This window comes from Carex rostrata, chromosome 12, assembly GCF_964058835.1.
Source record: "Carex rostrata chromosome 12, lpCarRost1.2, whole genome shotgun sequence".
In the NCBI taxonomy this organism is placed as follows: Eukaryota; Viridiplantae; Streptophyta; class Magnoliopsida; order Poales; family Cyperaceae; genus Carex; species Carex rostrata.
Genome location: NC_135929.1, coordinates 8,910,092 through 8,923,727, shown reverse-complemented (window position 1 = coordinate 8,923,727; position 13,636 = coordinate 8,910,092). Strand labels below are relative to the sequence as shown.

The 13,636-nt window shown below is 32.4% G+C and overlaps 1 protein-coding gene across 1 annotated transcript; it reads right to left on the bottom strand.

The window, feature by feature from the left end:
- Nucleotides 1–335: 335 nt before the first annotated feature.
- On the bottom strand, nucleotides 336–3,841 carry LOC144562645 (anthocyanidin 3-O-glucosyltransferase 7-like). Its single transcript, XM_078311861.1, has 2 exons — nucleotides 3,323–3,841; nucleotides 336–1,531 (listed from the first exon to the last, which is right to left on the bottom strand). Exons 1-2 carry the CDS (start codon nucleotides 3,792–3,794, stop codon nucleotides 648–650), a joined length of 1,356 nt encoding a protein of 451 aa, XP_078167987.1. The 5' UTR covers nucleotides 3,795–3,841; the 3' UTR covers nucleotides 336–647.
- Nucleotides 3,842–13,636: the final 9,795 nt, after the last annotated feature.

Here is a 13,636-nt window from a genome sequence, read left to right as displayed (position 1 = left end):
CGCAAAATTAGATAATGAGAAAAGTCCCAAATCTGTAGGCCACAAAACATTAGAAAAATATTGAGATAAATAAATAAACCAATACCTAAGAAATTAAAACTGGCCGACATGCGACACATAGGAAAACCTCTATTTATGGGCCTCGTATAAACAAAATTATGGGTCAGATGAAGCCCAACATTAAAATATAATCAGGCCTAGCCTTGAAAGAACAAAGAAAAGCTTAGACAAAAGCATCCAAACTGAGAATGATGCAGCCCAGAAAAAGAAAAAAAAAAGATCTGCTTTTTGGGACTGCTGCATATTGAGATTCCACATAATATATATATAAGAGCTACAAAAAGACAATGAATGATACTTTCTTTCTCCATCAAAACAACTTCAAATCAACCCCACGCTCAAAACACTATCATAAAGACATATATAACATCATATGTCTTTAACTTGATATATATATATATAAGCGCTAGAATCAACTTCACTCCTATACATACATACTGCACAAGATAATTAAGTAGAACAAATTTATATATATCCTAGATAATACTTGATTGAACTTGCAAACTCCAACAAAACATATATAGGCAAGCATTGAATCCAGCATGCACAAATTGTATTCTATCCATAAAGGCAACTCGATGGCATAACTAAGATCCACAAACAATCTTCATCAACCTCTTCAAATTCTCCCTTGAGCTACCATTTTCCCCTACTGCTGCAATTACCATATCCTTTAGCTCATTCATTTTATTTTTCATCTTCTTTCCCTCCTCCCTTTTGAATACTGCATCAAAAGCCCTAACAACATTTTTCTCTGTGAAAACTCCGCCATCCATTGCGACTCCGACCTTCCAAACATACGAAACCGACCTTGTATTTAATGTCTGATCCCCAAAGAATGGCCTACAAACTAACGGAACCCCTCCAACAATGCTTTCCAATACAGAATTCCACCCACAATGACTAATAAATGCGCCCACCGCAGAATGTTTTAGCACGCTAGTCTGTGGAGTCCATGGAACAATTTTCCCCTTACCAGTCTCATTCATCCTATCTATAAATCCTGAAGGAAGGAGAGATTGCGTCTCTTCTTTTAAAGACCAAAGAAATGGCACGCCACTTGCTTCCAACCCGTTGGCAAGGGAGGTAAGCTCAGAAGGATCAAGAAATGCAATAGTGCCTAAGCTTACATAAGCAACAGTTGCGGGCTGGTGGCGATCAAGCCAAGAGAGGCAATTATAGGAGTCTGTTGGAGGCTCTTTTTGGGATGGATTAAGAAGGTGAAAAGGACCCACCGGAAAATAGTTGGTGAAATTTTGTTTAAAATAGGAGTCAAGATTTGGTTCCAATCCTTGGATTGTGTTTGTAACAAGTACATCTGAGTCAGGCAGCTTACGGGCCATTCGATCACATATGACGTGGTAGACAAGATTGGGATCACCGGTGTTGAGGCCGTAAGGAAGATCAGTGGCACGGTGATTGGAGAGGCAGGGGAGAAACCTCAGCAGCTTGTCACCATACGATCTAACGGCTGATATTCACCAAACATAATAAAGAAACAGTTAATTAATCATAAGGGAATTAATTCTTCTCTGATTGACCTTTCTTAAGTTTCAGTTTGTGGCTCTTTATGATTTAAATCATGACTTTAGTTACAAGCTCCAACAAAACAAAAATAATTTAAGCCACCTAGCTTAATTAATTAAAGTAAGAGATTTAATCCTCCTAAATTTTAAATAGCAATTATATATGTTATAAAACTGAAAAATAAAATGCTTTTCCGACAATGTATACACGACGATATAATCTTTAAATCAAACTATTAGGTGGCAAAATATTTTTTTATATATGACACTCATCCTAAGTCGAATGCCGAATGGTATTTAAGTTTAATTAAATTAATTTATCACACATAAATAGGATTGGAGCAATGATTCTCTTCATTATCTCTAATAAAAAGGAGTTTGAACTAATTCCGACTTAACCTAATACTTATGTGCTTTAGTTTACGTAATAACTCTTCACTGACTACTAAATTAGACAAATTATTTAATAGTGAAAGAGTTTGAACCAGTTTTAAAAAAAGTTATAATTTAACAGCATATATAATTTTTTCAGTTAGGATTACAGATGCAATTTATTTAAATGATAAACGATAATGACAGTCATAATAAAATATAAAGCAAAGACAATGATAACGATAATAGTTGAACAATATTTTTCTTCGGAGAATATAATTAATGACAAAACGGACAGAAAACGAAAGCCATAAATGCTGGAATGCTTCGAAGCTGCTACAAAACAAAAGCATTATCATGATCAATGTTGATCATGATGACGCTTTTGTTTTGATGAAAAAAATGAACAGAGTAATTTTCTCATGAAGACGAGAATAGTTGAACATTTTTCCTCGGAGAATATAATGACAAAACGGACAGAAAACGAAAGCCATAAATGCTGGAATGCTTTGAAGCTGCTACAAAACAAAAGCGTCATCATGATCAAAAAAGGAAAAAAAGAGAATTTTCTCGTCCACATGTCTTGACATTTGATTATTCAACATAATGGGACCAAGTTAGCGACGGTGCCAGCTAAAATCCAGTCATATAATAAACTTGTCAAACTTAATACTGCTAATGTACGGATGGACTGACTATAAGCTTAGGTTTTGTTTTCTATGATTGAGTCTGACACATCTGCATCGTCCGTTTGAATTTGGCATGAATTTTAAAGCTTCTCTCAAAAAAAAAAAAGAATTTTAAAGCATATATTTTTATTTTTTTAATAAAATTTGAATATCAAGTCATTTAGACTATTTAATATCCATAAAGATTTCTCTCATTTAGATTTTTAATTTTAAAGCATACTTCTATATATAATCTAACTATGTGCAATATTATTTTGCCTCGGCTGATAACTATATACATAGTAGCTAACACTCTAGAGGATACTCACGTGTAGTGAATTGCAAATGGGCCGGTCCGGTTCGGTCCGGTTCGGTCCGATTCGGTCCGGTACGGATTCGGCCGACCCACGGTTCCCACAGTCTATGGTTCCAACGGGTCTACGGGTTGGCACGGTTTGGATCCGACAGGTCCAAAATATATATTATAGAACTACAAATAAAATTCTAAATCAATTATCTAAAAAATAAAAAATAAAACTACAAAATATTAATTTAGTCGGTAATTACATTTTTCAATTCAATTCATATTGATTATTTGAACTTTTAAACATAAGAATAATGATCTATAATGGAATAGGAAATGAAAGAAAGACACTAATTAATTAATTAATTAATCAGGCCATTGAATGAACATACCTTCATCTCCAACACCAACAATTTCCTTTATCAAATCAGCATTCAAACGCGCGTACAAATCAAGAGGCGAACCAGTTCGTACCGGGACCCATTTAACGGCCATCTCATCTGCCACGTCAGCCGCCAACCAGAGAAACAGGTCGCTGACGATGCATCTCACTTGACAACCCTCTGCCAGCTCGGCTGCCTTCAAACCGTCTCTAAGGCTCTCCTTGAAGGACTTGAGAAACAGCTCGATTGCCTCAAAGTGGGTGGATGCGACATGAGGCGGGGTGATGCCATCTGAGATTGGAAGGAGAGAGATGTTGGGGAGGAGGTGCTGGGTGCTGAAGGATGAAAGAGAGCGTTTGGTGCTGAGGAAGGAGAAGTGAGAGGAGGGAGCGACAGCGGCCATGGCGCGAGCGAGGGAGAAGAGTGAGCCGGCATGTGAGGTGAAGGGGAATGCCACGATGGCAACATGAGATTGAGTCATTGTATATTGTATATATTGTGGTTGAGAGAGGTGAAGAGGAAGAGGGTAAGAGAGATCTAGTTGTATATATATAATATAATTAAATTTGCTCGTGGAGGGATCGATACTGGAGGCATTTGAGGTACTTATTAATTAATTAATTAATTAATGTAAGTTGATTAATTTGAGTACGTGTGTCGGTGTGTGCCATGGATGAGCTGATGACGTAGCCTTCTGTCCTCCTCCTATTAGGAAAAATGACACGGTGGAACAAGATGTCTCATGTCGTTGTAAGTTATAAATATTGTAAGTGGATCCCTCCTCATATAATAAATGTATTATATAAATAATAAATGTATTATATAAGTTGTGCAGTATTTCATTTCTTGGCCAACATCGAATAGCATTAGACCGATAATAACAGTCACTTGTAACAGCTGAATTTATAACAGCTTTAGGTGTTAGTTAGACTGTTAATGATCATTAGATGTTAGTTAGACTGTTAGTGAGAAAAAACAGAATTAGTTAGCTTCTGTCTATTGCTCCTTATATAAGGCATACTACAAGAAGTAGTTATCACTAAACAGAAGCTAACTAATTCTGTTTTTCTCACTAACAGTCTAACTAACATCTAATGATAATTAACAGTCTAACTAATACCTAAAGCTGTTATAAATTCAGCTGTTACAAGTGACTGTTATTATCGGTCTAATAAATAGACTTAGTTTATATTTTTGTTATTCACTGAATAAATTAAACATTTAAAACAAAAACTAAAATTCATGATTATTTTTGTATTATCAACTAAAGTCAGAGTGTCAAATTATTTCAGAATTTCATTTATTTATTGTTGTATTATCAACTATACTTAATTAAATTGTCGAATTATTGTTATTTTGCCAACATTTATATTTTGTTCGTCACCAACTATATTTAAAGGGTCGAATTATTTGAAAATTTAATTAGCAAGTTATGTATACTTTGACCAACAATAAGAGAACAACAAAAAATTTATACAAAAGGGATATTTTCATAAAAAAAAAATTGGACCAAATAACATTTCTTAAATAACTATATATAAAACTAATAGCATCATTTTCATATTAATCATAACATTTTATGGATCTAGAAACCCTTAATGAATTTAAATTTAGCCACATTAGTTAAACTTAAAATTAACTCTACCAAATCTATTAATTTATATAAGACTTGGCCATATTATGTTGTTCACTAAGTAATTTTAACATTTTCTAAATCTATTTTTTATATTTTAATAATTTTAATATTAAAACTTAGGTTTCACTAAGTAACTCTACCAAATCTATTAATTTATGCACATGTAAAAGATTATGAAAAGTGACATTTTGAACTATTTATTTGTATATATAAAGAATGTCGAATTGTGATATTTATAATAGACATATATGAACCATGTCAAATAATTATTTTAAATTTTTATGTATATTTTTCATTTTTTTTTAAATTTACTTATAACAATCATTGAACATTTGAATATATATGTTAAGCAAAGTATATCAAAATTAATTAAATTTTATCTAAAAGGAATAAATTTGTAAGGTATCATTAAATAATTTGTATATATATGAGATCAAAATCATTGACTTCCTTTTAAATAGATAATGTTCATAATTTTTTTAACTGCCTATCCTACACATGAAGAAAATAAAATATCAATTTATTAGATCTTGATTGGTGAATTATATATGTCTTTAAAGTCTATAAAATATATGCATGAAGGGAAAAAAAAAATCTAATTAGGCTGATTTTGGAAACAAAATGTTACATTTATTAGAATTTTTTCGGTCAACATTTTTTAGATAGGTAGGAAATCACAATATTTGGATGATTTAGATCGGGTGAATTTCTACCTCTCTAAAAATATAGTAAAATTCTACAAAATGTAAAATTTGTTCTCCAAGTACATTTATACAATGATCACCTTGAATAGTTCAAATAAATTATTTGAACTTCGTAAATTGAAATATTAATTTTCAATGCGGACTGTTATGCAATTTACAAATTACCGTAGCGTCACTCTAATAAATGCATTATATCTATAAAAATAACAAGACTTAATTCATAATTTCTTATTCACTAAGTGATGTAAATATTGTTGTTCAAAAATCTAAAATTCATGATTGTTATTGTATTATCAAGAATACTCAAAGTGTCAAATTAATTGAGAATTTAACTGGCAATTTATGTAAATATATTTCAAGCAATTTGAACTATAGTTATTAATTATGATATATATTATTTTATCTGTGGGTTGAAATTATGTAGACGGCACATATTCGGGGTATGCACAGAACTTCATTCATGTGGGGTGAAGTTCCGTAGGCGCCACATATTTGGGGTAAGCTCAGAATTTCAATCGTGTGGGTTGAAATTCTGTAGGCGCCATATATTCGGGGTAAGCGCAAAACTTCAACGGTGTGCACTGAAGTTCTGTAGGTGCCATATATTCGGAGTAAGTGCAGAGCTTTAGTCGTGTGTGCTCTATAGGCGCCATATTCGGAGTAGCGCATGACCAGATTTGTGTTTGGTGCATAATATTATAGAACATGACTTAGAAATAATGAAGATTTGAGAATTTGAATAGTTGTGCATTTGCTAAATTATATGAATAATGCATTTGGAGAACTTTTATTTTTTCATAAGCATGATTTTGTTCATGATGTTTTATTTTTAAATTTCTTATAAATTATTTTTGCACATGGACATTTAAATATTTTGTATGATATGTTAATTTATATTAAAGCTATACGGTTTGAAATTATTGGTGATGTTTATGTGCTATGTTAATTAATTTTACTTGACCATCTGTGCATTTTTATGTAAGGAAAAAAAAGGGGGCGTTGCATAATAGTAATTAGTAACTAATGTTTATGATAAGGCATTAAGACAAATGATATTTTCTCACAAGTGGTAATTACATGCGACTTTGATTGATTTCAATTCTTTTTGAGATGTTTCTTGAATTTGAATTACTAATATTATTTATTATATTTGAACTATGTGTGTTGACAACAAGAATGAGACACTTTTCGCGAGATAAAAAAATAATTTTTTGTGACGGACTATTCTCATTGTTCAGCTTTTTCTTTTTGCGACGGATGACCGTCATAAATGCGTTTTTTCCCTCGCAAAAAGTGTCTACTTTGTAGTGGTTGTTTGGTTTATGTTCGTTGCGTCTTAGAATAACTCGATTGGAATTGAATACCGCACTGAGAGATTATCTATCTCTTACCGTTCCACTTTGTGCATTCCAGGTACAAAGCATGAAATTAGGAAACAAGATGTATAACCGGAAGAAATTGCAGAATTAATTTGCCACAGAGTGAATTATTTTCAATTGGCTTACACATGTATTATGAAACTTCATATCAATTAATAATTACACGATAGTATTATGAAACTTGAAAGGATGAATGATTATAAGTGATTAACGCGTGAATATTTTTTAGCAATATATTTTCGGTTGCAATTGCATTTAATTTGGTAGCAAATACCTGTTTTTGCAGACAATCAATTAATTAGTTGTAATAAAATTAATTGGATGCAATAAATAATATTTAATAAAACTAATTAATTTTGTAGCAATATCATTGATCTAATGCATCAAAATTTTGTTCCATTGCAATAATTTGTTGCAAAATATCTATTTTGGAGTAGTGGCTCTATCACGAAACGGTATAGTTACAGCACAGAACGACATGATACGTGTGTCAGTTACGTATTGTGATTTGCGTGCCTCGTGCTGTGATTGTGCTGTGACCATATTTTAAAACTTTGGTATGGCAAGGCACGTGGTCACGTAAGTCATGTGCGGACCATTAGATATTGATCAAATGATGAATCTTAAATAAACTAATTTAAATTATCATCAAATGGTCGCGAGGCACGTTTGAGTACGACATGACTCACGTAGCATGACCATTCGCGTGATGTGACCACCCATTGACATTTTAGTCACGGCACGTCATGTGAAAAATTAACTTGGTCGTCATAGCACAGCACGAGACCAAAGTCACGGCGTGTTAATCACGTCACAGCACGACATGTTTTTTTCCACTCTAAGAACATGGGCAGTATTATTGGACTTTGAGATTCGTGCCAAGTTAAAAAGAATAGTCCGGATCCACGTAATCGTAAAAGATTTCATTTTTAGTTATGCAGAGGATGTGAATTTCAGACAATAACAATATTTTCTGTGTGAAAAGTCGTAAGTTTGAAACTCAAAATGAACAATTATTTGTAAGTATTAAATAGTTTGGTGACTTGAACTCTAATATTTACTTAGAAAAAAATAATACCAATATTTCGAGATTAAGAGTGGGTACCAATAGATTGGAGAGGGGCACGCACTACAACAAAGTAGACACTTTTTGCGAGAAAAAAAAAAACGCTTTTATGACGGTCGTCCGTCGCAAAAAGAAAAAGCTGAACAATGAGAGTAGTCCATCGCAAAAAATCACTTTTTTATCCTTGCGAAAAGTGTCTCATTCTTGTTGTGACAGTAGGTTTCTGATGGGTATCGCTATTCGTGCAGACAGCTTAGATTTGTGACTTGGTTGAGATTAGTGCAGAGCAGATTTTAAAGTCTGTTTGCGCAAATCTCGGTAGATCATATATATAATAAAAATATATGATCTCTTATATTTCTGATTTTATCTTTTCATAATTATTTTAGCTGACTAACCAATCGCGATTTGGAGAATTAATGCTTACAACTGTGGATGAATTGAATGAATGTGTGCATATCTCAAAGGAAGATATATAAAATCAAAACACCATCAAATCAAATTGTGGCACTAACAAAACAATATAGTATGGTGTTGAATTTTGACTTTCCACAAGAAAAACAGATTCAAATTCGGTAAAATCATATGAAAAAAAATAAGATAGAGTAGAAATTATCAGGGTTCTAAATAACTAGCTATAGCTACGCAATAGCTGCACCATAGCTTTTTCTGACATCAAAAGCTATAACGTTATTAATTGATTTTCTTTTATAATGATTCTAAATAGCTAGCTATGGGTACGCTATAGCTTTTTTCGGATCTTAAAAGCTATAGCGCTATAATCGCTATTTAGAACCTTGAAAATTATTATATAAAAACAATGGTACCTAGTCCAAATTCTTCTAATTTTACCTGAACCACTAGTGATTATCTCATTAATGATATATATAACACTTCTTTTTTCTCTTTATAATTTCCAATTTATAGTACTATAGTAGATTAAAATAAATGGGAATTACAGGACCCTGAAATTCCAATCCGAACCGTTAGTCTTTCTCGAGATTTGTGCATGAAAATTTACTTTTTTTTTTAGATCTGTGCAGAAAATATTTGAATGGTTGATATTAGAATTTCAAGTTCCTGTAATCCCTTCCGGCATTACAGCAGATTCAGACTCATAGTTGATAGAATATGTCAATCAGGATCTACAATGTGGTTGCATTTTTTGTCTCTTTTTTGTTGTCTTCATGCAGCGCAAGATCAGTATTCAGCTCTGGTTCGATTCGATCGTTTGTGTGCTGCATGAAGCCAAAATTACTCTGTTTACATCTTTAGCTATCTCGGTGGGGACCCTGAAAAGGTTATATATATAGGAGTAAATGATTAATGTTGTTAGTCTGTGAATCATAAATGAATGGCAGTATTTCCCATTAATAGAGCGTCCCCACAACATACGTATATTCATTAATTATTGTCCTTTTAAAGTTTGCTCAATCTCTCGTCTAGTCGTCTGTTGAATCGAATACCTACTCAAACTTCATATCAATTAATGATACATTATTTTATTCCTTCATTTCCAATAGTGGTTTGCAACTCGGGCGGGTACGGGTACCCCGGGTATACCCATCTCGGGTACGGGTACGTCTCGGGTACAAGGGTATTCGGGTACGGGTATGGCGGGTATAATTTTCAAAACCCATACCCTACCCGTCCTATACCCTTACCCGTGTACCCTTGACGGGTAAGACGGGTACCGGTACGGGTATTTTTTTTTTTTTTGCTGTTTTTTTTAAAAAAATTTTGTTGGTTTTTTTTTTTTTTTTTTGCTGTTTTTTTTTTCTGGTTTTTTTGTTTTTGTTTTTTTGTTGGTTTTTTTTTGTTTTTTTCTGGTTTTTTTCTATTTTTTTCTATTTTTTTTCTGGTTTTTTTTTGTTGGTTTGAGGGGAAAAAAAAAATCAGATTTTTTGAATTTTGAAATGGGATGAACAGTGATCGGGTATACGGGTACGGGTACTCGGGTAGTCGGGTACGGGTAAACTCGGGTAGGGTATGGTCGGGTATTGGTCCAAAATAACGGGTCCGGTCCAGTTTTTGCCCGTACCCGCGTACCCGAGTACCCGACCCATACCCGAGCTCGGGCACGGGTACCCCGGGCGGCGGGTACGGGCGGGTACGGGCAGGTATACCCGACTAGGGTAAAATCAATCCACTAATTTCCAAGATGGGAGATTTTTTTATTTTTTGAAATTATTATTAAATAAATATAGAGAAATATGTTATCTTCAATTTTCAATGACGATCTAGATATATATATAGCGCCGAGTTTATAACTGGTAGGGGTGTCAAAACGGGTAAGGGTACCGGTAAAAAAAATTTCCGTTATCAAAACGGGTAAGGGTAAGGGTACGGGTAAAGGGTAAAGGTACGGGTAAGGGTACAGGTAAAGGGTAAGGGTACGGGTAAGGGTAAGGGTACAGGTATGGGTAAGGGTACGGGTAAAAAAAATTTTCGTTATCAAAATGGGTAAGGGTACGGGTAAAGTCTATTTCGTACCCGTTACGTGATCGGGTAATTATATAAAAAAAATTATATATATTATATATCTTAATGAGCATTGAATTATTATTCATCTCCGACAGTCCAACTGGCAACTACTCTTGATCTTGGAAAACAAAATTTATTAAATTTTCTAACTTGAACAATTGACCATTTATGTAACTGTGTTAAACATAATTCACCGTTAATACACTTGAACAATTGATCATCTTGCTTTTAATTGCATGTTTGATTTTTTTTAATTAAAGAACAAAGATATATATTTTTTTTAATTTGTGTTTTGATAAAAAAATAATTTAGTTGGAATTAATTTTCATATTAGCAATGTGATTATATATGTGACAAATAAATGTGTCTTAGTGTTTTATTTAATAAATAATAAAAATAATTAATATACAAGTATTAACTATTATTTACTCTCTACCGTTTCGTTATCCAACAACTACAATGGGTAAGAGTAGGGTAAGGATAAGACAATTTATAACGGATAAAGATAGAGTACGGATAAAGATAATTTGTAACGGATACGGATATGAAAATGCTTTCACCCGACTCTTACAGTACCCGTTGACACCCCTAATAACTGGATTCAAAATTTTAGAGCAGATTTAGCTCTCTAAAGTCTGAATCCAAGCTCGAAGTTTTTCCATAGCCACACATATCCGAATTTCTGGCCACATTAATTAAATAGCACATAAAATCCAATCCCTTGTTTTTGAGGCCGGTTTTCCGTGATGGTAATTTGTTATGGAAAGTTTGGCAAGGGCAAGTGCATCCATGTTTTATTGCAAAATCATCATTTATTCTGATTTATTTATGAAATTTTTGTTGTTCAATTGGATAATGTTATTGACCATTTGCATTCGTCATTATGAAATGAACTGTTAGTTTCTCATGCGGTGATTTCATTCTAAATATGGATTTCCTTCGAATCTAATAATCTGAGTGACAATCAGCACTTAAAAATAATTTATTATTTCTCACTCGTTTCCCCTTATGGGATTTACAGATTTATTAAACAAAGACAAAGAAACACTTTTGGGGTATAATTGACAACATAGTCACTTAAAGGTATGAAATTTGGATTTATTATATCTGACAGGGTGCAGAAAGTATATCTCTAAAATCATCCATTGTAAAATGTTAGATAATTTTTATAAATAAATTGAGATGTGCCAAAAATAATGAATGTTATTGACAATGCATAAAAAGATCAATGTCTTATGTTACATATATTGAATGGTAAAATAAACACGGTAGGATTGTCGCATCTCCAGACCGAGGGTATGACTATCTTTGATATAGCATTAATGTAATTCGGATTTTGATACCATTTTTATTCATCAAAATTTGTGCACGCCGTAGTAAAGGTGTATTAAAGTGTCTTAATGGTTTCTCTTGATCAAAATAGCTGAACTTTGGGTCACTCAAGAGGCTGTCGGCCGTCGGATGGGATTAACTGGAGCAATGGAATTAATCTTCGTCTTACAATTTAGCCATATTTTTTAATTTTTAGAAATTAATATAATATAGAAAAATGGAATGAGTGGCTTAGATTTTCCATATGGTAGAAGGAGCCAGTTTTTTTTTTTTTCTCGGATTCAAAGTTTGAAGCTGGGAATAATTTTCAAATCCAAAGTTTGCAGTCGGAAAAAAATTCAGATCCAACCTATATATCTCATGTCAAGTTCATACATCATGGGGTGCATTTTGGATCTCAAATCTTTTTTTAGTTTCAAACTTTGGATCCGATTTTTTTAATCTTTCTGCCACTTAAAAAAAAGCCACTCATTCTATGTCCATTTATTATTTAATATTAATTTATATAAATAAAAAATTCTGCAATTTAGCCTTTGTGAAATTTTACTGTATGTAGTATTATGTTCAGGCAATTTGACCAACGTACAGTGGCGTATTTAGGAATTTCATCAGGGTAGGAAAAAAAATTTATTAATTTTTTATTATTATTTATTAATAAAAATAAAATTGTCAACGCACTATTTTGTAAAAATAATGATACCTTTTTTATTTAAACAATTCAATAAAAAGATCATGTTTAAATAATTTCCATACTAGCCAGTATGAAAGTTATATAATTTGTATTAAAATAAAAACAAAATTTAGAAAGTTAATTTGTATAAAATATAATGTTAGGATAAACATATATTACTAAATTTTACTATATTTACAAGTTAATCATACATAATATAATATATTTTTAACTTTAAATGTACATGTATGTATGACGTTATTAAATCATAATTGAAAAAAAAATTAAAATTTTCACTATAATTTTTTATTTAGACAATTTTTTTATAACATAAAAAATAAATTGACTGCATGTTAAAAAGATCGAAATAATAAGACATAATTTTCTTTATTGATGTGAGGGCTCAAATAACTTTTCATGACCCAAACAACTTCTGGTGGCCCTGGTTCACTGTGAACCAATTATTATTTTTAATTTTCATGCTCAATGGACTAGTACATCAAGTGTATTTAGGAAAAAGTATTAAATTAACTTTCTTCTCCACAAACCTCCCTTGTCTTCATTTTTTTTCCCAAATCAACAAAATTTAATAAATTCAAATTGACACACAAAAAATGCTGAATCAAGCCACATGCAGAGAGAATCATGACAGAGGTAGGCAATGAACCGAAATAGAGGTAGGCAATAACCTATGCTGGCTCCGCCTCTGCATGCGTAGACGAGCCTACAAAAAAGCTTTGCAGTTTGCACGCAGCTTATTCTTTTTAAATTTTCTGTATACATTTTTCTTGATTTTTTCTTTTTATGTGTGTAGGTGTATATTATTTTTTGTTGGTACATAAGTTCTCTATCTCGGGATTTATATTGCTAGCATGTATGTAAGATTATGTTTGATAAGCTCCTTCCAAAGTAATATTAACTTACAATTTACAATTTCAAAAGGCCCAAATAAAAGTTTTTAACTCTAAATAGCATTTTGTTTGTGGCCCAAATTGAAGTAGCAAATGAACCCACCAAAAACCAATTGACTTAGGAACAAGGGGACTTGTATG

Excerpts from the sequence above, each read along its gene's own strand:
- LOC144562645 (XM_078311861.1), bottom strand. The coding sequence starts at position 3,794 with ATGACTCAATCTCATGTTGCCATCGTGGCATTCCCCTTCACCTCACAT. Across the intron at positions 1,532-3,322 it reads TGTTGGTGTTGGAGATGAAG|CCGTTAGATCGTATGGTGAC; the intron begins GTATGTTCATTC and ends GGTGAATATCAG.